Source organism: Musca autumnalis, unplaced genomic scaffold (genome assembly GCF_047663935.1).
Source record: "Musca autumnalis isolate F117 unplaced genomic scaffold, ASM4766393v1 scaffold_4, whole genome shotgun sequence".
NCBI classification, from domain to species: domain Eukaryota; kingdom Metazoa; phylum Arthropoda; class Insecta; order Diptera; family Muscidae; genus Musca; species Musca autumnalis.
This window is the reverse complement of record NW_027411977.1, coordinates 102,227,525-102,252,504: the sequence shown is the minus strand read 5'-3', so window position 1 is coordinate 102,252,504 and position 24,980 is coordinate 102,227,525. Positions and strand designations below refer to the sequence as shown.

Sequence of the window (24,980 nt, the reverse complement as noted above, 5' to 3'; positions counted from 1 at the left end):
AAGGGGATTATGTCCTGTTACGCGAATGAATGTCTATTAATTACTAAAATAACTTTTATTCCATTTAAATATTGAAAACGCTCCCGCACAAACCACTTTTAATTTTTATTATATATGAAATAACGTTATATATACATATATATATATATATATATATATGTAATAATGCGATAATAAAATTAGTGCGAAATAAACGGTTATGTCATTATAGTTATGTCGTGTGTCCCTATACCTTGTTTTCAGTTAAATATCTGCGTACAGTGACATCAACAATTCTTCAAAAGTTCTGAAAAAATAAAAACTTTAAAAGCGGAAGCGTTTCTTATCGAATCGCCTTACAATTAAGATTTTATGTAATCTTAGATAAAAATTCATAAAAATATCATATAGGGATACGAGGTTGTAAAAAAGTCATAATCCTAATGTGCATAGAACAGGAGCACGATATACAGCTAGCCATTGTTGTCATATTGTATTTTGTCGGTATGACTAGGCGTGTGTGTAATAAAGTAAACATTTATTTCAAGTGTTAGCAGTCGACGACTTGTGTCCACTGACACATCAACAACAATTGTCAAAAAACGTACATTCACACGAAATGTACGTAAGTATAATGAAATGATACATTAGGCGGACAATGAAAAATAAGTAAACGAATGGCTATGCTGTGCCGGGGAGAACTTTTTATACTTTCCTCCATAAAATATTCCTGTCCACAATTTTAGGTACAGAAGTTTTTCGACCACGGATACCCCAAATACCTAACTTATGTCAGAAAATGTATCTAAAAATGACTCCAATCGGGCGTTACCTTTATACGTTACCTTTATACATAAATGTGTAAGTGATCTCAGAGTAGTATCTAGTATAGTGTCTATTTGCCACGAACATCCCAAAAAATATCAAAGTCTACCTATTCTAATCATAATTTAATGTTATGAGACCATCTTTTTATCTGGACACTACTTATCGTGATGTTTAATGACACTGAACCTAGCGAAAAAAATTACAACACTAACGATTAACAACGAAGCAACAATTCAAACGAGCAAATCTGGTGACAGGTACATATAGTGTGCTTAGGATACAAAAATGCTATTTCCCAAGCTTATGGTAACTATTAGTAACGTTGACGACGATGTGACAGAATGAATTCTTGGAGATCTATTTAATCTTTACTTCCTCTGACAGCAACGAATTATAATGCAACTGATACCGAAGGTGTGTTTACCAGCCTATCAAATCGCGACCGGGTGCAACACCCTGATAAGTTGTGTACATCAGGTGCTAAAAACAATATTGTTAGAGATATGCCAACCCGATGCTTATGGGTTGAGTGTCACATGTCCCGTTTGTTAATACATATGTATGTTCCCATACACATCCCCGAAAGGACAAGCGAGACTTCTCAAATTTCAGTGAGTGCACGCCGATTCATATTAGCTCAATGATATGGGACCTACTTTTATCGCCGAGTCCGAACAAATACGAAACAGTGTCGGGTGTGTACTGTGAAAAGCTAAACACATAAGACGCTCATACAAACTTAGCGACAACTGTAGCGCAGTTTACAGGCCGAAGTTTTGCAGTGCTGAAAGCTTTATAGTCGTTAGTGGGAATTGCAGTTTTATGGCCATAGTATGTGGATAGCCAGGCTGCCCAAATGGACTACGCACCTTTGCCATTAAACATAAAGTTGCAAATCTGTTTAAAAATAGTGTGGTAGTAGTGTTGTTAAATTTTGTTCTTTACCAGGGCACTGTTATGCTTAGGGAAATTATATAGTTGATGAACTAGTAAGACGATCGGTCTCTCGATGAAAAGTGAAGCCTACGCTCTACTTCTTCCACGACAAACCCAACAAATTATAGTTTGAGAAAACTTAAGTAATATAGCAGGACGAATCTGCATCTAAGGTATCGAAGTCAATCTGGCCGGTAATCTCAGGACGTAGAACTGCAATCCCACTCTTACATAGAAAGCCACAGATCAGAGTTTTACGGTAGGGGTCTTTCAGACTTTATATTCTTATTTAGAAATAACTCCCAAATCTATTGTAAAGACTATACCATCTCCTTTCTTCATAAATATTTCAATTCTACCCTAATATTCATTCCACTTTACGGGCTACTAGGGCAAATAAGCAGAAAATTATTTAAAAAAATAAATACACATCACAGCTTTTGGCATAGTTTGAGTGTAGTTTTGTAGCAATTTTGCAACTTCTCATTTCGATGTTAACAAATGATGAAAGCATTACCAGCATATCTATATGCATATATATACAATACTAGCTGAACCCGGTGCGCTTTGCTGCCCCGACTACGATAAAAAAAGATGATATGCATAATTATATTAACGTTTTTAATATTTTAACGAATACATATAGGAGGTATGAAGGCGTTATACACCTATTCAGGGTTGTTGTGGAGCTACTATGGTATTTTTGTATGTTTCAGGAGGTAACACTCCTCCGAAAGCCTTTCCGCCTATAAGTATTCCTAATGATTTAGATATATAATAATAAAACATAAATCTTAAGAAGTCTCTCAAAAATATAATACTTAATAGCTGTAGGTAGCCTTGGTCAATTCCTTCCCAATTATAGGTACTTGTGTAAATAATGATGACTTCTACTGACTGCTAAGTCTTCAAAATTTCATTGAAATTGAACATACGTAACAAAAACATGAAATCGACCGAAAATATATGTGGGAGCTATATTCCTATATGAACCGATCTCGATATAATTTGTCAAATTTATTTTTCCCGTCTCACATTCCAAATTTCATTGAAATTGAACATATATAGCGTGTTTTGTGCATAAAATACAGAAAATCAGCCGAAAATATATATGGGAGCTATATTCAAATCTGAACCGATTGTGATATAATTTGCCCCATTTAATTCTAGAACGAATTCCGACACGCTTTCCAAATTTCAGTGAAATTGGACATATATAGTATGTCCAAATCTGAACCGGTCTCGATATAATTTGGCACATTTATTTTTGGAACAAATTCCGTCGGACATCCCAAATTTCAGCGACATTGGACACATATAGCGTGTTTGATGCATCAAATACAGAAAATCCAAATCTGAACCGATTTCGATATAATTTGGCACATTTATGTCGAGACCAAATCCCGTTACGCATTCTAAATTTCAGCGAAATTGCATAAAATAGAGGAAATCGGCCGAAAATATATACAGGAGCTATATGCAAATCTGAACCGATTTCGATATAATTTAGCACATTTATGTCTAGACCAAATTCCATTACACATTCGTTACACATCGGCCGAAAATATATATGGGAGCTACATCCATATCTGAACCGATTTCGATATAATTTGGCACATTTATGTCTAGACTAAATTTTGTCATACATTTCTAAATTCAGCGAAATTGGATATATATAGAGCATCAAATACAGGAAATCGGCCGAAAATATATATGGGAGCTATATTAAAATCTAAACCGATTTCGATATAATTTGGCACATTTATGTCTAGACAAAATTTTGTCATACATTTCAAAATTCAGCGAAATTGGACATATATAGAGTGTTTGGTGCATCAAATACAGGAAATCGGCCGAAAATATATATGGGAGCTATATTAAAATCTGAACCGATTTCGATATAATTTGGCACATTTATGTCTAGACTAAATTTTGTCATTCATTTCAAAATTCAGCGAAATTGGACATATATAGAGTGTTTGGTGCATCAAATACAGGAAATCGGCCGAAAATATATATGGGAGCTATATTCAAATCTGAACCGATTTCGATATAATTCGGCTCATTTATGTCTAGACCGAATTCCGTTACACATTCCAAGTTTCAGCGAAATTGGACACATATAGCGTGTTTGGTGCATCAAATGCGGAAAATCGGCCGAAAATATATATGGGAGCTACATCCATATCTGAACCGATATCGATATAATTTTGCAAATGTATTTCTAGACCAATATCCATCAAACATTCTAAATTTCAGCGAAATTGGACATATATAGCGTGTTCGGTGCATAAAATAAGGAAATCGACCGAAAATATATGTGTATGGGAGCTATATCCAAATCTGAATCTATCTCGACATAATTTGGCACATTTATTTCTAGAACAAATTCCGTCAGACATTCAAAATTTTAGCGAAATTGGACATATATAGCGTGTTTGGTACATAAAATAAGGATGTCGGCCGATAATATATGTGTATGGGAGCTATATCCAAATCTGAACCGATTTGAATATAATTTGGTAAATTTATTTCTACATCAAATTCCGTCACACATACAAAGTTTGGAGATTGTATCTGTAATAGTTTTAAAGATATTTGCATACAAAATCTAAATTTTTTGGAGGTACCTCCGGTTTTGATGCTATATCTCCAGATCAAACATTCTAAATTTCAGCGAAATTGGACATATATAGCGTGTTTGGTGCATAAAATAAGGAAATCGACCGAAAATATATGTGTATGGGAGCTATATCCAAATCTGAATCTATCTCGACATAATTTGGCACATTTATTTCTAGAACAAATTCCGTCAGACATTCAAAATTTTAGCGAAATTGGACATATAAGGCGTGTTTGGTACATAAAATAAGGATGTCGGCCGATAATATATGTGTATGGGAGCTATATCCAAATCTGAACCGATTTGAATATAATTTGGTAAATTTATTTCTACATCAAATTCCGTCACACATACAAAGTTTGGAGATTGTATCTGTAATAGTTTTAAAGATATTTGCATACAAAATCTAAATTTTTTGGAGGTACCTCCGGTTTTGATGCTATATCTCCAGATCAACGCGAAATTTCAAAAAACGATATAGCCTATTTTCATTCCAGGCCATGTAGCAATGTACCCTAAAAATTACAGTAAGATCTGTTCAGCGGTTTTTGAGTCTATAAGGCACAAACAAACAAACAAACGTACAAACAAATTTCAATTTTATATATATAGATATATATAGAAGATACATACATATGTATGTACATTAGGGTTATAACATTTTTGCCTTTTTACAAAGAGAATGGAAAATATTAAGAAATACGTTATACGTTACGTTTAAAAAAGTTCCAGCACATATTGCATACAAGCTTTGCATTTCAGTTATTTCTGTGCTGTTTTCCATTATGATAGGAAATCGTTAGTAAAATTTCTTATTGACCAATATCGGACCATTCAATATAAGTCTAATACAGAATTTTGGTTAAATCACGATAATTAAGCGTTTATTTAAACTTCAATTAATGATATGTACACACATAAATGTTTGTCGGCGTTAAATTCGGCGAGGTCGAACTTGTTATACCCTCCATCTCGAGTTGTATTGAAGCAAAATGAAACAATCAGTTTGCTTTCGTTTATGAAATACCAAATTTCAGCAAGTTTGGTAAAACAATGTGGCTAACCTTCAAAAAAGCGAAATTCGGGAGGTACCGTTCCATGGGTGCTATATCAAAACGTCGATCTTTAACTACAAATTTTTTGCGGAAAGTGTTTAAATTCAAAGAAGACTAAATATCACATTTCCTATATTTCGGTAAAACCTTCAAAATATCGAAAATCAAGAGGTACGCTTCTATGGGGGATATGGGAACCCGTGGACCTATACTCTTCTGGTATATTTTATAACCTCATGGCAGACTAAATAACAAATTACAGTCTTTCGGTGGGATATTTACGTCAAAACCTTCAGAAATACTAAAATCAGGAGTTACCGTTCTATGGGCGCTATATGGGAAAAGTGGGAAAGGCTTTTAACTCCAACAAGGACTAAATAACATATTTCAGCCACTTCGGTGGGTTTCTGTGGCCACAACCTTTAAAATACCGAAAATCGGGATGTACCGTTCTGTGGGGGCTATATAAAGGGGTGTATCTATACCGACAAATTTCTGGGAGAAAGTTTTATACCCCCCAACGAAAATATCCATATTGAGGCCAGATCCTTCAAAACACCGAAAATTGGGAGGTACCGTTCTATGGGGTCTATACCAAGGCGTGGACCTGTAACGACAAGTTTCTGGGGGAAAGTTGTATACCCCCAACGAAGACAAATTTCAAAATTCAGCCATTTCGGTGGAATATTGAGGCCACGACGGGAGGTACGTCCTATGGGGGCTATATGAAGGCGAACTATAGCAATAAATTTCATATGGAACGCTTAATACCCCAAATGAAGACAAATACCAAATTTCAGCAATTTCTGTGGATTATTGTGGTCACTACCTTCAAAATACCGACAATCGGAAGGTACCGTTCTTTGGGGGCTATATGAAAACGTGGACCATTTGCAAATATCAAACATCCTAGGAGTAATAATTACAAAGCTCTCTCTTAAAATTGCGAGCTGTATCTTGATTTCAACAGACGGCCGGATATACGGACATGGTTATATCGACTTAGGATTTTGAAATGATAAAGAATATATATACTTTATATATGAAGAAGACTTAATACCGAATTTCAGAAATTTGGTAAAACAATGTGGCTAACCTTCAAAATACCGAAAATCGGGAGGTATCGTTCTATGAGGGCTATATCAATACGTCGATCTTTACCGACAAATTTCCGGCGGAAAGTTTTTAGACTCAAAGAAAACTAAATACCAATATCAAAACGTGGACCAATATAGCCCAGTTGCAATACCAAACATCCTAGGAGTAATAGAAACTTCTATACCAAATTACAAAGCTCTATCTTCAAAATTGCGAGCTGTATCTTGATGTCAACAGACGGACGGCAGACGGACATGGTGATATCGAATTAGAATTTCACCCTGATCAAGAATACATTACTTTATAGGGTCTCTGATGAATATTTCGATTTGTTACAAACGGATTATTATACCCTCCATATTATGGTGGAGGGTATAAAAACATACAAAACAACTAAATAAGTAGGAAAAGCGTTAAGTTTGGTCGGGCTGAACTTTTTATACCCTCCACCACAAATTTCAGCCTTTTCGGTGGATTAATGTGGCCACAACCTTCAAAATACAGAAAATCGGAAGGTACCGTTCTATGGGGGCTATTTAATGGCGTGGACCTATACCTACAAATTTCTGGGGGAAAGTTTAACACCCCCAACGAAGACATAATACCAAATTTCAGCCACCTCGGTGTGATAATGAGGCCAAAACCTTACAACCAATTCGGTGGTAAAATCAGATAAATATCTTAAAAAATCCTTAAAACGACGACGCGTCACGCGTCATTTTGTATGGGGGCTATACGAAAGCGTGGACCGCTTTCAATACCAAAAGTCCTACGTACATATAATAGATTTTCCCAAAATTGCATCCACCGACGTCAATCCGTTCGGACGCTAGAGTGATTTCCACAGACGGACGGACATAGCTATATCGATGTAGAATTGCACGCTGATCAAGAATATATATAGTTTGTGGGGTCTACAATAATTATTTCGAGTAGTTACGTGTCTGTCTAAACGCATAGCGCTGCGACGCGATATTAGCCACTGCATATAGTATTTGCTATAGTAATTGTTGTTTACCAACACTACTTGCACACACCGTACACATTCAGAAGGACATCAAGGACAGACGAAAATATAAATAGTCAACTAAACAAGCCTTTCATGCGTCCAAATACATTTAATACACGTGTAAGCTCCATAAATTACTAACACTTTCCTGCTTAACAATTACACTGACACAAAATGCAATTGGCCATAGGGCACATACATATGAAAGTAGCATGTTTTCTATGTAATATCCCAGCAAAATGTTCGATACCTAAAATCGGGAGGTACAGTGCGCAGATACTGTTATACATAGGCTATACCAAAACATGGATTATTTTTAGTGAATTAGTTTTGTGACCACTTGGAATCTAAAATGTCAATTTACAGGTAGTTTGGTAATGTTGTTACAATTAATTAATAACACTGTGCTACACTGAAAATGCAAACAACTTCTAGTGGGCATATTGAGACTACAAAACCCCTAGTTGGGTTTCGTGTTTTTAGATCGGGTTTGGATTTTATGGCCTCATCTGTACCGGGCTAAAACGACACTTTTTTCCATTGATCCGGCCTTTATCTACGAAACTAAAAAGAGTTTTGCTTTGCCGTTGTCAGCAATATTGTAGCCCTAAAGGAGTAGAACTTAAGTGTCAAATAGACGAACTAGGAAAAACCGCACCTAGCGCATCAAAATTGATCAAATATATGAAAATTTATATAATTTCTGGAATTATGGTCAGTTACAACCAAACTATTGAGAGTTGAACCAAGTAAACTTTCGCAAAAATTTCCCAAATAATGTGCTCCTCAATTCTTTAGAACATTCTGAAACTTTATAATACTTATTTCATGTTATTTATGCGGCATTTCATATCATACTTTCTACTAAACTTATTTCAAACAACGTTCACACAGGCTGTTTATTCTCACATTTGAAATTACAATGTGTTGTTGATATATTTATCAAAGTGTCGTCGAACAACATGCAAGAAACAAAGCGATAGAGACATTTTACAACAGTGATATGTTCTGAAGAGTTATGTATTACATTCCAGCGAATATTTTTCGCAAAGATAACATTAAGAAAAATTTAACCGTTTTGGAGATACACTGCGAAATATATAAAAATTGCAGAATTTTTAGATATATTATAAAATTTGAAGCAATAAATGAGGTTATTCATGTTCACTATTTTACTAAATACTTTCTCCTTGGTCTTATCTACAAGTGTGCTGCGGATGTCATTGAAATTTTCGAATTGGTTTCAAAGATATAGCCCCGTTTTGCTTTAAAAAGTCAATATTTAACCATGTTTAGATAGGGCCATAGAATCCAAACCCGATCTAACAAAACAAAACCCATAGACGGCTTTTATCTATTGGGTCTGTACTTTCATAAAGACCGCATTAGAAGTTGTTTGCACAAAATTACCTTGAAAATGTCGCTCAGTGTAATTGTACATAGCTAAAATAAACATGGACCTTAAAGCACTAGGTCCATTTTAGATAAAATCCTCAAAATAACGAAAATCAGGAGGTACCGATATACGGAAGCTATACAAGAACACGGGCCGATATAACCCATATTTGAACTTGACTCCCAACGGAAAAAAGAAAATATGATGCAGAAATATAGCGGAATGTTAAATACAACCAAAGAAGTCTTAATACAAATGTCTGCAATTTCAGTTGGATAATATGACTAAAACCTTCAATATTCCCAAAATCTAGAGGTACCATTCTCTGGTAGCTATGTATATTAAAAGGTGGACCTATGCTGATAATTATCTTCAGGAATGGTTTATGCCCCCAAGGGAGACTTACTACTAACTTTTGGCTATTTAGGTGCGATAACGAGGCTATAACCTTCTAAGTACCGAAAATATGGTGGTACCGTATTACGGGTGCTATATTAAAACGCGGACCCATACCGACAACTCTCAGCAGGAATATTTTGTACCCCCAAGGGGGACAAAATACCAAATCAAACTTTTAACATTCCGAAAAATCGGGAGGTACCGTATTATTGGCGGCTGTATTAAAACGTGTTCATATAACGACCATTCTATGTGGCTAAAATCTTCAAAATACCGAACATTGGTTGGGACTGTTCTAGGGGAGCTGTATCGAAACGTGGACCTGTACCAACCATTCTCTGTGGGAGTATTGTATATCTCCAATGAAGACTAAACACAATATTTTGAGCCACTTCGGTTTTATAATTTTGCCAAACTTTAATATGTATTTCCAAAATCAGCAGGTACCGTTCTATGGTGGCTATATCAAAACGTGGACCTATACCGACATTTCTCAGCAGGAATATTTTGATCCCCTCAAAGGAGACTAAATACCAATTCTAGAATTTTCTGTTAAATAGTGTAGCTAAAAATTAAAAATACGGAACATAGTTCTGTAAGAGCTATATCAGGATGTGGACTCTGAAAGGATGTTTTATATCCCCAACAAAAACTAAACACAAAAATTTAGCCATTTCGGTTGGATAATTTGGCTAAGAGAGTTATCTTGTGCTACAGGTGTATATATACATTTTAAAAACGAAAACGCTAACTGTTTAATATTTGTTCATACTCGTACCGTGTGTATACCTATTTGGGTGAATATTTCGAAAAGTGTTGTTTCTGTGTCCCGACGCATTTAGGGTTGAAAATATTGAACAAAATGTCCTTAAATGAGGCTCGAAAATCAATATAAAATATTCTACATATTGATATGAAAAAAATTGGTCGCAAGATGCTAATACCTAGGGTGTTAATTACCGTGGCGTGTTTTGTGTTCAAAAAATACTGATATTCATTAATATTTAAATATATGTTATATAAAGGAAGTACGCGAGTTATTCTAGAAGAATGGAGAAAGTATATTTTAATTTCATAAATATAATTTTATTAAAAAAACAAGTAAGCAAAGGCTATCGTCGGACGGACCGACCATGTGATACCCTACACCACAACCTCTAGGAATTAGCTATGTGCAAACGTCTTGGACACTGAAAGTCCGGGTTTGATTCCCACATCAAATTTTCAAAATACATCTTTGTAATGTTGGCGATATTGCCTGAGGATTTCAGCCATGAACAACGTCTCTACAAGTGGCAACATTGGACACACCGTTCGTAATCGGCGATAAAAACTAGGTCACATATCAATAGCTTAATATGAATCCATTGATATAAGAGAAGCCTCCCTTGTCCATCCATTTTACTAATATCTCAGGAAGTATGGACTTACCCCAGAAAAATTGTACCGTTGCAATAGGGACCGTGAAAACAACCTCCTTAAAAAAAATTCAAATGGATTCGATACGAGTCCTCAAACTGCACTTTTCCCAATTTTTGTGTGGGACGTATAGTCCATATTCCAACCTGATACATGACTGGATGAAATAATACGATGTGCAAAGTTTGGAAAAATCAGAAAATGCCCTTGAGAGTTATCTTGCGGACTTGCCATTTTTTTAAGTTTCTTGTTTTTTTTCAGGGTTTCTTGGAGCTTTTTGGCCATAATCTCAGGAAGTATGGATTTGCTATTGCAGTTGTACCATCTTAAAGGGGACCGCAAGGACAATCTGCTGAAAAAGTTCAAAACAATTCTAGAGGGATCTTAAATTTCACTTTTCCGAATTTTGTGTGGGACGTACCGGAAGGTGTGGACCGATATAGTCTTACCCGATCGATCAATCGATTGCTCACTTCGCCAGTCATCGTTCACACAATTTTTCGAAAAATTTTTGAACTTTTGTGGGGGAGGTGTGGACCTATATAGCCTATATTTGAACGTAAACTAAGTTTGGGCAAAATATTACGAAGTATAAAATTTGCTTCGAATAGGTAGATCCGTTCGAGAGTTATCCAGCGCAACAGCCAGCTAGACAGGAGTGGCAGATGAACGGACAGGGCTAAATTGAGTCCAAATTATCTGAAACTAATTTCGTCCAAACATACTTATTCCGATGAAACACATCTGTGGTCGTAAAACTGAAAATTTCTCTGTCATAATAGAGATAATTTGTAGCATGGGAGGAAATTGTGGTTCTCTACACAAAACCCATTATATATTAGGCAGTAGGACCGTTACCTAGCAGACACATTATTGCAATTTGCATCAGGGGAAAGGTCATTAGTTATTTTTCCATATGTAGGCTACTTTGCCGGTATATGCCCTCCAGGAAATTAAATATGGTCCAAAAATAAAATTTGTATATTTTTATACGAAAGTAATGGTCTATGTCACCCGCTAAATAATATCAGAATATCAGCAAAATTATAGGCATTTTCTTTTACCTAAACTCTTACTTCGTGCAAAACTTTGTGACTATTGACCTATAATTGCGACCTCCAGCGTGTTTATGAATACACTACAAACAAAAAACTGGATATATCAGGCTGTAACTCTGTTATCTGATCAGTGATCACGTACATGAACATAATTGACATCAATGGAAAGGTCAAGAGATCGGCTTCCAAATATAACTCAAGAGGGAGGATTGTGTCTTTCAGGAACAAAGATATAAGCTGTAAATTAAACATTTTCACAATTTTCACACAAAAGTTGTGGTCCATTTAACCCTCTAAATATTATCTGATCACCATCTCAAATTGCAGACAACTTCTTTGTCATATACTCTTACCATATTTAAAATTTCGCGTTGATCGGACTGTTATTGCGACCTACAGAGCCGCTACAAAATTGGAAAAAATATGTTTTTGGTCCATTTCACCCGCTAAATATTTCACGATCATCACCAATTAAAATAGCGATCTATTCTGATGTGAAACCGACCTCCATACCAAATTTCGTGACGATCGGTTTATAATTGCGGCCTGGAGTCTGATTACAATTTATAATGGACAGACGGACACACGGACGGACGGACGGACACACATCTCAAAATCGCTTTATCTCGTCGAGATATGAAGATTGGTATACCACATTGGGAGTCTCCGACAAATATTTCGCGGTGTTACATGAATTTTTCCCAAAACAAACTTATAATACCCTTTCCACATAGTGGTGTAGGGTATAATGAATGTCAAAATTTTGGTACAACATCTGGCAACTCTAACAGCTATGACATGGACCTTTTTAAAAGTATATTAGTTTTTATTTTATTCGATCGCGATCTTCTTAATAATAGCTTCAAAAGTCGGAACATTTGACTAATAGTTTTTGTTGTAAGTACAACCTATATTTTGAGTGCAAGTAAATATATTCAAAATATCGCGAAACTAATACGTATGGCAAAATGTTATAGTGGATTTTGAAGGAGGAGGATATAGCATAGTTTCCATTAAAAAATAGTGTTTTAGCGTGTTGTGGAATTCTAGTTAGCTGCATATTTTTTCGGTGTATTTAGTAATGCCAATTCGATCATATACTTAAATTTGACCTAAGGTTTTAGTCATGATGCCCAACAGTGCCCACCTCGAGAATAATTTTCCAAAGTAGGTCATGGGTTTATTAAGTATTAAAATCAGCTGCCATCTAGTGCCAGACTATAAATGGTGGGAAGCTGACTAAAGCTGCCCTAGAATAGGGTTTCTATGGATATGTTAGCGTATAACTCTGTTATCTGACCACGTACATTAACATAATTGGCATCAGTGGAAAGATGAAGAAATCTTCTTCCAAATTTGTCTTACGTTGGCGGTACGTGCCTTCCAGGAAGAACGCTATAAGATCTATACCAAAAATTTTACCAATTTTCAGACAAAAATTTTGATTTTTTTATCCGCTAAATTGGTTGAATTTTATGTTGTTTTGGAGATTGTTTTGTTTCCCTTAGCCTATTTTTGCATCATAAGATAATCGGGACCTTTGTTCATGTCATTTTGTATTAACAGCATAATACAATTCTTACCGTATACCCCCTCCAGAGGGGAAGGGGGGGGGGGGGAGAATGTTAAGCTCTTGGTTTCTTAAAACACTCTTCGCAGCAGCACAAAGCTGTAACCGGCGCATTGGCTTGATTTTTACACTCTAAATATTTTTGGCCACTTTCTCCATACAAGTGGATCCACTGTGTATTGTACAATAATTCGAATTAATATGATATAGATATCTTCTTACAAATCTGTAGTTGTTCAATATAATTTTGTTTATTTCACGTTCAAATAACCACATATGTAATATCGTATTATTGATTGTCAGCTAACTTCCAAATATATAATAATTTTAAATCGCTCTTGATGTATAATTTCATTTCAGGTGACGATTTACACATTGCTAATTTTATTCAATGCTTTTTTTAAATTTTTTTTTGATTCTTATTTATTTTAATAATTCAATTTTGAAGATTTTAATATATTTTGAAATTATTGATGTGGAATTCCCCAAAAATGAAAATTAATTCCGACACAAAACTCCTGACACTTGCATACATCATTAGAGCAGACAAACATTTCTGGAAATGCATTCAAATATAAAATAAATTCTTATTTGAATTTGAAATTCATTGTAAATGTAATAGCACTTTATTGTGAATGTGGTTAAAAATTGATTGTATCCCCTATGAAATCTGGACATAGAATTTCATTCACATTTGATTTTGTTTACTCATGCATACATACAGTTAGGTAACAAATGTATTGCAAAAACCAAAATGGTAGAAAATTTCATATTAATTGTTCGTTTTTGGCAACAAATTATGTAAAAACTATACGGTTTTTTGTGCAAAGCTCTTGCTAAAGGTCCTTACAACAATAGTCCGTCAAAATATGCTAAGTGTATTTGCGATTTTTAAAAATACGGTCAAAAATAAGAATTAACTATTATTTGGGGGTGACAATAAAAGTTTTGCAAAAATTATCAAATCGATGGTTTCTTCGAGAATTACCAAAGGTGGGTTCATTGGAGCATTAATGAGCTTACATACATACATATGTTCCCACAACATCCCCGAAGGGACAAGGGAGACTTCTCTCATATCAATGAGTGCACGCCGATTCATATTGGCTCAATGATATGGGACCTACTTTTTATCGCCGAGTCCGAACGGCGTGTCTTACGACACCACTTGTAGAGAAGTTTTTCATGGCTGAAATACTCAGGAGATGTCGCCAGCATTACTGAGGGCGAATTTTGCCACCATTGTAAATTTGATGTTGCTTGGCCTGGGATTCGAACCGCAGACCTTCTGAGTCCAATGCGGACGTGCTAACCATTGCACCACGGTGGCCCCCATTAATGAGCTTAGTTAAACCAAAAATTAAGGCTCGGTATGTCCCACTCTAAGGATACTAATTCCCCAATTTTTAGTAAATCTTGATCCTTAATTGGATGATGTTTTTGGAGTTTTTTTGTTAAATTGGGTTTGTTAATGGTGGCTGTTGACTTTGTTTGAGCTTTCGGGATCGATTTTTCTGACTTTCAGACTAATGACTATTAAATATTTCTTAATGATGTCAGTGGGGATGTCTTCCCAATGATTATTATATCCGAGAACCCAATTTCGCATACTATTTTCCATGGTAAAGAATATAGTACCCAAATATTCGGTATTCCAGCTTCTCCAGTGGCGGTTTAATTTCCATATTTGATGGGTTTTATTGGATTTAGATATGATAGCAGAGGATATATCTATCCACTTAGTAAAAATTAAATCATATCAATACCATTGAGAGACGAAATAAAGCTCTGTCGTAGGTCGTTTCAAAAAACTACACTGGTGTCAATTTTTTCCATATACTTTCCAGAGGTATTTCGATGTTCTCAAAGCCAAAATCGGACTGTTTTGCATTGTTCCACTATCCTACAATAGCTTTGTTCCTTTACTTTTTTAATGGTAAGAGTGGTAAAAGAGAAAAGTGTGAAAATTGCTCTCTCATGAACATTTTTACCAGAAAAGTAAAGGAACGGAAAAATGGTAGATCCGGCAGCAATGTCAGAAAAAACATAAAAAAATCACTTTTCGTCTTTTATTTCACAGTTTTTAATTTAGTGTTGTCAGTGTTCAACTTTTTCTTCGGTTTTTCGTCCATTTTGTGAATAATCGTCAAACAAAAGTCGAAAAATCAGTTCTGCCATTTTCTACCTGCAGAAATTTTGCTGGTAGCCTGTGGTAGAAGAGAAAGCCATTTTCGCTCCCTCTCTCCTCTCTCATTCTCTTAAAAATTGCTTCCAGTTTTGCCACTTTTCGGGGTTAAGGAACGCTTTGCAGGTTAAAAATGGTAACAAATGGTTAAAATGGTAACCTCAGGTAAGTAAAGGAACACAGCTAATATATATTGAATCAAATATTCATTATTTACATACTTGCCTGTGGCCGATTCCTCATTGTTTATTGTTAATATGGTCCCATGCTTTTTTTACCTGTCTGAAGACCCTCCATGACAGCATTTTTTACCACTGAACTGCAAAAGTCATAAAAATGCATAATGACCGCAAAAATTTTATGGTTTTATACTACTGATTTTCCCGATGCAATACTTTTTTTGTCACCCCCAAGTAGTAGTTAATTCTTAGTTTTGACCGTATTTGTTATAAATCGCAAATAACCTTTGCATATTTTGAAGGAATATTGTTGTAAGGACCTATAGCAAGAGATTTGCACAAAACACCGTATAGTTTTTACATAATTTGTTGTCATAAACGAACAATTAATATGAAGTTTTCTACAATTTTGGTTTTTGCAATATATTTGTTGCCTAACTGTGTAAATATGTATTTATGTATGTATGAATTAAAAACGGTGTTAAGTTCGACCAGGCCGAACTTATAATACCCTTCATCACTAGTTGTATTGCAGTAAAATGGAACAATTAGTTTCCTTTCATTTATGAAGAAGACTAAATAAAATATTTTAGCAAGTTCGGTAAAACAATGTGGCTAACCTTCAAAATAACGAAATCCGGGATGTGCCGTACTATATCAAAAAGTCGATCTATGCCTACAAATTTCTGGCGGAATGTTTTTAAACTCAAAGAGGACTAAATACGAAATTTCCGATATTTCGGTAAAACCTTCAAGATACGCTTCGATGGAGAATATAGAAACCTGCGGACCTATACTGATAATTCTCTTCTGGAATATTTTATAATTACACTAAAAATTATTTGTTTAAAACAATTTTTTTAACTTTGTTTTTTTCAAAATAGTCTGGCTTAATCCCATTGTTGTTGTTTTAATATTTTAAAACAACTAGTTTATTTGTGGAAAAGATTAGGCATTGTTCGCCAAGAGGTAAGGCAGGGAATACTATAGTTTCGATCCCTGCCTTACCCCTTGGCGAACAATGCCTAATCTTTTCCGCTTTTTTAACGTAACCGCTACTTCTTAACTTGCTAGTCTGATTGCGTGACAGGGAAAAAGATGTAAGCGACACAAATTAGCGTTATATTGAAGATATTTCAAATTATTTATTTGTTTAGTAAATAGGATTTAGTAACGGAACTATACCAAAATTTAATAAAAATTCTTGCTTAGATCAAAAGTTATTCAATAAAAAACGCCTCCTGTAAAATGCGCTTTTTGTCGCTTACACCTTTTATTTGTCTTATTGCTACTTAAGTATTTTGTTCTTCTTTTAAGCCAAATAAACAATATTTGAAAGTGCTAAATTTAACAACTCTATGGAATTGTTATTGTTTAAAGATAACCAAAACATAATATTACGTTTATAATTATGTTCACTTACAGCCGTTGGAACTTAACACATGTAGCTTGGTATTTAATATATTAATATACCAACAAGAAAAATATAATCCATTAACAAAGCCATAGAACGAAACCCGAATATGTAGAAATATGTTTCATGTAATGTAAAGCAAAAATACAATTAAACTAGCATTTCCATGAATAAAAATCATCATTAAAAGCTTGATTGACTACATGCTCATAATCGATATATTCATATTAACTATTTTTAAGTTCATATTTTTCTAATAGATTAAATATGGATAATAATGTTATGTAATGTGTTAACTTACCGCATCAGGACTTCCCGCAAAATCGACAAATGGTGGAAAAGATGCTGGTTCACCCTTAGGACCAGCAGGACCTGGTGGTCCAGGTGGACCACGTATACTATCACCAGGTGGTCCCTTGGGGCCACGATCACCTTTTTCACCTTTGATTGTACGATAAGCTGTAATGAAATAAAAAAACATTTAATTATAAGTGTTATTATTATTATGACTGAATAATTCATTCAAATATTGACAGTTAATTGTTTAAAGAAAAAGATTTCCAACCACATCAACCATCATGCAATATACATATACGTATACATATGTAGAGAGGAATTCTCACTGAATTATTATGCAAATCATAAAGTTTTGATTGTTAAATCTTGCAATTTCATGTCATGAAATTATATTCATTTTACCACTTTACATTGTGTCATGTTTGCTTTTTAATACCCCACGTCTCTCAAGTTTGTGTCAAGTTAAGCACAATCTAATATATGCTCGTTGCACTGCCAAGGCATTGGAATAGTCGTCGGATATGTTAAAGCAAAAAGCATTAATTGCACAATATCTATGGGCCCACGCTCTGCAAATATGATATACACCAGCAAAAATTCGGATCCATTAGTCATTATGTAACCCATTACAATGTAATACATAAAAACAAAAATAATTATTTATATTAATCCTTAGTAACCCAGCAAACCAAATGTCTGATGGCCGACAAGTCTGAACAATTTCGGAAGCAAAGTCGTTCAGATTTCGTTCCGATTTCTGATCGATTTTTCGTAGAGGAAATAGTTCAGATTTTGTACCGATTTTGTTCCTATTTCGGAACAAATGTCGAAAAGAAATTTCCTTTCCGAATTTTCCAAGAATTTTCTTCAGATTTCGTTACGAAATCGGACCGAAATCGATCCGATGTCGCTCCGACATTTCGTTCCGAAATTATGTCAACCACTTCATACAACTTTCGTTAAGATATCGTTACGATTTCGGATCAGATATCGGACGTATCATCCGATATTTGTTTCGATTTCGTTACGATGTCGGTACGATTGGTTTGGAAGATAAGGTTTTTGACCACTTAGAACTTCAAATACCAACGTCATGGATGTATATCCATAACTTTTGGTCTATAATGCTTTGACCACTAGTACCATCAAATTCCAAATTGTAGTTAAGTCGGTTTGAAAATATGGCTAAAAACGTCAAAATACCTGAAATCGGACGGTACCGTTACTGGGCGTTTAACAAGACAATTTGTTTTAAAATACAAGCTGTCCACCCTTTTTTCACAGACATTAGGGGTAACAAATTTTTGACATTTTTTGTAAAAATAAGTTAGATATAGATAACACGGTGTGCCTTAATCAAATTTAAATGAAAGGTGCTTACACCTGGGAAGTTTTTGCAGATTCTGAAACTACAATGCTCATAGATGAGAAATCTCAAGAAACAAAAATATCGCCGGAGGGATTTTCAAATAAATCGCGATATAAGTTCACATTTTTAGGGGTTCTTTAGGTTTTCACGATTTTGCTTGGAAACTGCGAGTCCTGTGTAAATGGGCCTTAGAAAATGGGCCTGTGAAAATTCTCCACAAGATTGCCCCTTATGATATTTTCGTAGGTTTTACCGTTTTTGAGATATAGAAGTTCAAATTGAGACAATGCACTTACTGTATCGCCTCCTTATAAAACAATATAATGCTCAGTACGCCTTAACTAAATTTTGATGAAAAACGCTTACACATGGGAAGATTTCGCGGATTCAGAAACAGCAATGTTCATAGATAAGAAAAATAAAAAAATCAGAAAAAATCGCCGGAGGGATTTTTAAATAAATCGCGATCAAAATTCAAAATTTTAGAGGTTTTTTAGGTTTTCACGATTTTGCTTGGAAACCGCAAGCCGTATCGAAATGAATCTAAAGAAAATGTTGCAGCTGTGAAAATTCTCTACAAGACTGACCTTTAGGTTTTTTCGTAGGTTATACCATTTTTGAGATATAGAGGATCAGTTCTAGTTTTTAGGTTTTTATCTTAAGTCTTCAAGATTTTGCTTGGAAACCGCAAGTCATATCAAAATGGGACTAAAGAAAATGTTGAAGCTCTGAAAATTCTCTATAAGATTGGATGATTTATTTCTTCTAGGTTGTACCATTTTCCAGATGTATAAGTTTAATTTGGGAAATTGCAGTAATGACATTGTTTTATAAGGAGGCGATACAGTCAGTGCATTGTCTCAATTTGAACTTCTATATCTCAAAAACGGTGAAACCTACTAAAATATCATAAAGGCCAATCTTGTGGAAAATTTTCACAGCTACAACATTTTTTAGGCCCATTTGCATAGGACTCTTGTTTTCCAAGCAAAATCGTGAAAACTTAAAGAACCCCTAAAAATGTGAACTTTAATCGCGATTTATTTGAAAATCCCTCCGGCGATTTTTTTCGTTTCTTGATATTTCTCATCTATGAGCATTCTAGTTTCACAATCTGCAAAAACTTCCCAGGTGTAAGGATATTCCATTTAAAATTAGTTAAGGCGCACCGTGATAATAATTGAAATGTGTTGAAAAAAGAACATGAACAATAACAAAATATGTTAACGGAAAACAAAAAAGAAATTGATGACTTTCATTCATTAATCTACAGCTGTTTTTGCAGCTGTCGGGACGCCTAGTTACACAGGCAAGTTTTGGGTTTTAGACAATCAATACATGAACTCAACTGTCTTGTATTTTGTAATCGCAGGGTTATACGGACTCTATACCAACACGCAAAAAATATAAGCACCTTTTCGAAATTTCAGCTTCGTCTCTCTATTGTGGATGCTAGAGTAATAACCACAGACGGAAGAACGGACATGCATAGATTGACTCAGAATATTACTCTGATCTAGAGTTGGATAATCTAGTTCCTGGAGCGGATCGATCTTTCTAGTTCCTTTTCCCAAAAGGAACTAGTTCCTTAATATATGTAGTTCCAAATAGTTCCGAGAGCGATAAAGTTCACTGAATCTTTCCCTTTTATCGTTCTTTCTATTTCCTTCGTTCCAAATAGTTCCGAGAGTGAAATAGTTGAACGAATCTCTTTTTTCATCTTTTGGTGGATGAATTGACATAAAAATAAAACAATTGAAGCGTTGTACCGAGGTGTGATTTACGTTTATTTAACAATGTGGTCGCGTCTGAATGATTAAGGAAACGAGCGTCAAAGATCGAAATGAGTGTGGATTTAAATGAAGAAAATTAATTATACAAACAAGTAAGAAAAGCGTTAAGTTCGGTCGGGCCGAACTTTTTATACCCTCCACCACAAATTTCAGCCATTTCGGTGGATTAATGTGGCCACAACCTTCAAAATACCGAAATTCGGAAGGTACCGTTCTATGGGGGCTATATGATGGCGTGGACCTATACCTACAAATTTCTGGGGGAAAGTTTTATACGCCTAAAGAAGACTAAATACCAAATTTCAGCCATCTCGGTGTGATAATAAGGCTAAAACATTCAACATATCGAAAATCGGGAGATATTGTATTATGGGGCTATATCAACACGTGGACCTATATGAACATTTTATGGTAGAAATATTTCTTAGCCTCTGGAAACACAAAATACAAAGTTACAACCGATTCTTTGGTCAAATGGGTCTAATACATTCAAAATATATTAAAATGACGCGTACTTTATATGGGGCCTTATATGGGGGCTATACCAAAACGTAAACCTATATAACCCAACTTTGGAAGGAATATTTTTTGGCCTCTGGAGACACAAACTACCAAATTACAACCAATTCTGTGGTCAAATGGGTCTAATACATTCAAAATATATTAAAATGACGCGTACTTTATAAGGGGCCTTATATGGGGGCTATACCAAAACGTGGACCTATATAACCCAACTTTGGAAGGAATATTTTTTGGCCTCTAGAGACACAAAATACCAAATTACAACCAATTATGTGGTCAAATGGGTCTAATACATTCAAAATATATTAAAATGACGCGTACTTTATATGGGGCATTATATGGGGGCTATACCAAAACGTAAAGCTATATAACCCAACTTTGGTAGGAATATTTTTTGGCCTCTGGAGACACAAAGTACCAAATTACAACCAATTCGGTGGTAAAATGGGTCAAATATTTTAAAAATTCCTTAAAACGATGCCGCGTCACGCGTCATTTTGTATGGGGGCTATACGAAAGTGTGGACCTACATAGCCCGCTTTCAATACCAAAAGTCCTACGTAAATATAACATATTTTCCCAAAATTTCATCAACCTACGTCAATCCGTTCGGACGCTAGAGTGATTTCCACAGACGGACTGACGGACGGACATGGCTATATCGATGTAGAATTGCACGCTGATCAAGAATTTGTGGGGTCTACAATGATTATTTCGAGTAGTTACAAACGTAGTGACAAACTTAATATACCCCCATCCTATGGTGGAGGGTAAAATGAAAGGAATTATATGCACGGTTGGAACTATATAAACTAAAGGAACTATATAAATGCAAGAGTCGGATATAGTTCCAATAGCTCCTTGTCCGGAATAGTTCCTTGGAACTAGTTCGTTCCGGAACTACACAACTCTACTCTGATCAAAAATGTATATATGTATGGTGATTTCTGAGTGAAATCGGACACATTTTCAAAATGAGGTTTTTGATTTTCTTTATTTTTTGTCTGTGGTGATGCTGCTCATCAACAAAACATTTCAGAATATTTTCAATTTTTTTTCGACCAACGGCTCCAGAGATTTCGCGCCTTGAAAAAGTCGAATTCTGTAAAAACTATATGCAAAGAAATACTCATAACTTCCCAGCAAAATTTGACGGAAGGGGTTCTTTGCGATGACGTGATTTCATGTCATCTTTTGCATTGGTTCAAAGGAAGTCGTGAAAGATCCGATCTTTTCATTAGGATTTGAACCAATGCAAAGGAAGTCGTGAAAGATCCGATCTTTTCATCAGCATTTGTACCCATTCCATCGATCCAATAGAGATGATGTTTGTGTTTTTATTTACACACCTGTTTATTTTCATTTTGGTATGTTCCAGTACTGCAAAAATCTACTAATTTTTACTATTTTTTCCGATAACATAAAGGAAAAATTGTTATCGTAGTAAAAATAAGTAGATTCTTGCAGTTTCTGGAACAGACCAAAGTTGTTAGAACTGTCGTCGTGATGTTGTCTTACATTTCCTGCATATCAAACAACTAAAACTTCTAAACAATTGGTATTATATGAAGTCCCAACCATCGAGTTAAAAATAGAATCGGACTGCACACATTGCTATTTTAAAAGTTCCCTTGTCTGTTCTAAATCTGACATAGAATGAAAGTAATCAAATCTCGCTTCTTGGAATTTGAAAAAAAAGTCCGAAACGAAAAGGAACAAGAATCTGAAAATAAAGAAGAAACTACTTTTGGAAAGAAACAATTAAAAATAAATTAATTAAGCATAAATGGTATTTTCCATAAAAAGTCTCTTCTCATCGTTCGTTACATTTTGTTCTTAGAGATCCCTAAAGCAAGCCGGGTTGTAGATCCCTACATATTTCCGTCACTAAACAAAAGAGTATAAATTACCAAAATGTTGTTATAAAATAACAAAATTATAAAATAATAGTAATTTACGAAATAAAAATACTTAAAGGAGTGCATTTGGAGTCCATGTCGAAATCTGAACTGGTGAAGGGAAGATAGTTGAAAAAACCTTTTGTAAGATGAAAGAATATCAGTTGCGGAGAACGGAGGAAGTAATCTTTTGCGTTGCAGCGGTGGTGATTACATTGCAATTTTGGATGTAAACTTTTGAAAAACTAAACTGATAAATTAATTGTAGTTATTTTATGAATTCGTTTGAATTAATAAAGAGTTTTGTTTTTCATGAAAACCATATTTCAATACAGCATTTCCATTTTCCAAACAAGACATGAAAATTTCATGCCAAGGGGTTGGTGAAAATGACATGCCAAAGCATTGGTTAAAATGACATGTCAAAGCATGGGTGAAAATGACGTGTCAAATCATTGGTGAAAATGACATGTCAAATCATTGGTGGAAATGACATGCCAAAGCATTGGTGGAAATGACATGTCAACGCATTGGTTAAAATGACATGCTTAGGATCCAGAAAAGAACGTCATCTTTTGGGGTCCACGCTCATATAAAATTCATCGATGAAGATGCTAAAAAGATGACATGCTAGATCACTTGCACCCATGATTGAATGTCATCTTTGGCATCGAACATTTTGCTGGGTTCTTTAATATTGGTCCAACTTTTAATAAAAAATAGAAAAAATGCACAGTGGGCTTGGATGCAATTTTCGCGATTTAATATTTAAAATCAATTTTTAACAATGATTGACCCCTTCAATTTTCTTGAAATTTTTTATATTAAACTACGATCAATTACAAAACTTTTAAATCCTTTTTGGTAGTAGGATTCAAATGATTACTATTTTTCTTAATTTTTTACAATTTCTTGTTCACCACAATTTACCATTTCCAACGTGCTCGTTCATTTTATGTGTAATGAATTTAAATCGTATTGCATGTCCTAATATTGATAATGTCACCAACAACTAACTGTCGCTTCCGACATCCACTTTCAATAACTACCCGTGTTCATTGTAATTTGTGCAATTTCGTAATATAGTTATCATTTTATATATATGTATGTTCGGACATTTGTCATGGAATTTATCTTTGAACCTACCAACATACATGGATATTTTTTGTCCTCATAGTATCTATGTCAACATCCAATGCTGAATGTTTACATTTCGTTACCACATAACGAAAAAAGGTGTTACCAACACGTTTGACTTTGTTTTTTTATATACCATAATATATGTACATTAGGGTGACCAAAAACACATTTTCTGTATTAAAATGTTCAACCCCCCAAATTTTTTCCATTTGACTCAAAAGCCATAAACATGAAATTTTATGGCGATCGGTTTACGTTAACCCGTGCCCTATGAACGAATTTTATTTCCATAGTGATTTGTATGAGAGCAGAGAGCGAATTTTTACGAAATCGCTCGCAGGCAAAAATTATTGTCCAATCGATGAAAAAAATTTCCAGTTCATTGCTGTGTCTTAAAACCGAATGCCAATAGTTCTGAACCGAGAATTTCGAAGAACTATCAAATGCTTGAACACTCACTGAAAAAAAGATAAATATAAAGTTAAGATTTCATGAAACACTCATAGCTGTGAGTGTGTGATCATTGTTATACAAGAAGGAAAGGACAACCTCTCCCTGAGATTCATCCTCTCCAATATCAACGCAAATATTTAATCTTCCTGTGTGTTTTATGATCCTATTTAATGTTACACACATATATGTGGTTCTATAGCTCGTGTTCAAGTACACATATATTTGCTTTCAGTGACTTCAAAAATTTGCCCAACAATATAAATAACAAGAAAAAACATTTAAGTTTGCATATTTACAAAATTTTAGCGCCCTATCTTAATTATTGTGGATGCTTGAGTGATTACCACAGACGGACAGTCG

General features: G+C 34.7%; 1 protein-coding gene across 1 annotated transcript in view; it reads right to left on the bottom strand.

Annotated features, from left to right (window-relative positions):
* The window catches only part of LOC141403033 (uncharacterized), a 288,000-nt gene that overhangs the window by 235,631 nt on the left and 27,389 nt on the right, over nt 1–24,980 (bottom strand). Inside the window, exon 6 of the mRNA XM_073985166.1 lies at nt 17,450–17,607. Within this exon, the coding sequence (XP_073841267.1) occupies nt 17,450–17,607 (158 nt within the window). The remainder of the gene's footprint in view (nt 1–17,449; nt 17,608–24,980) is intronic.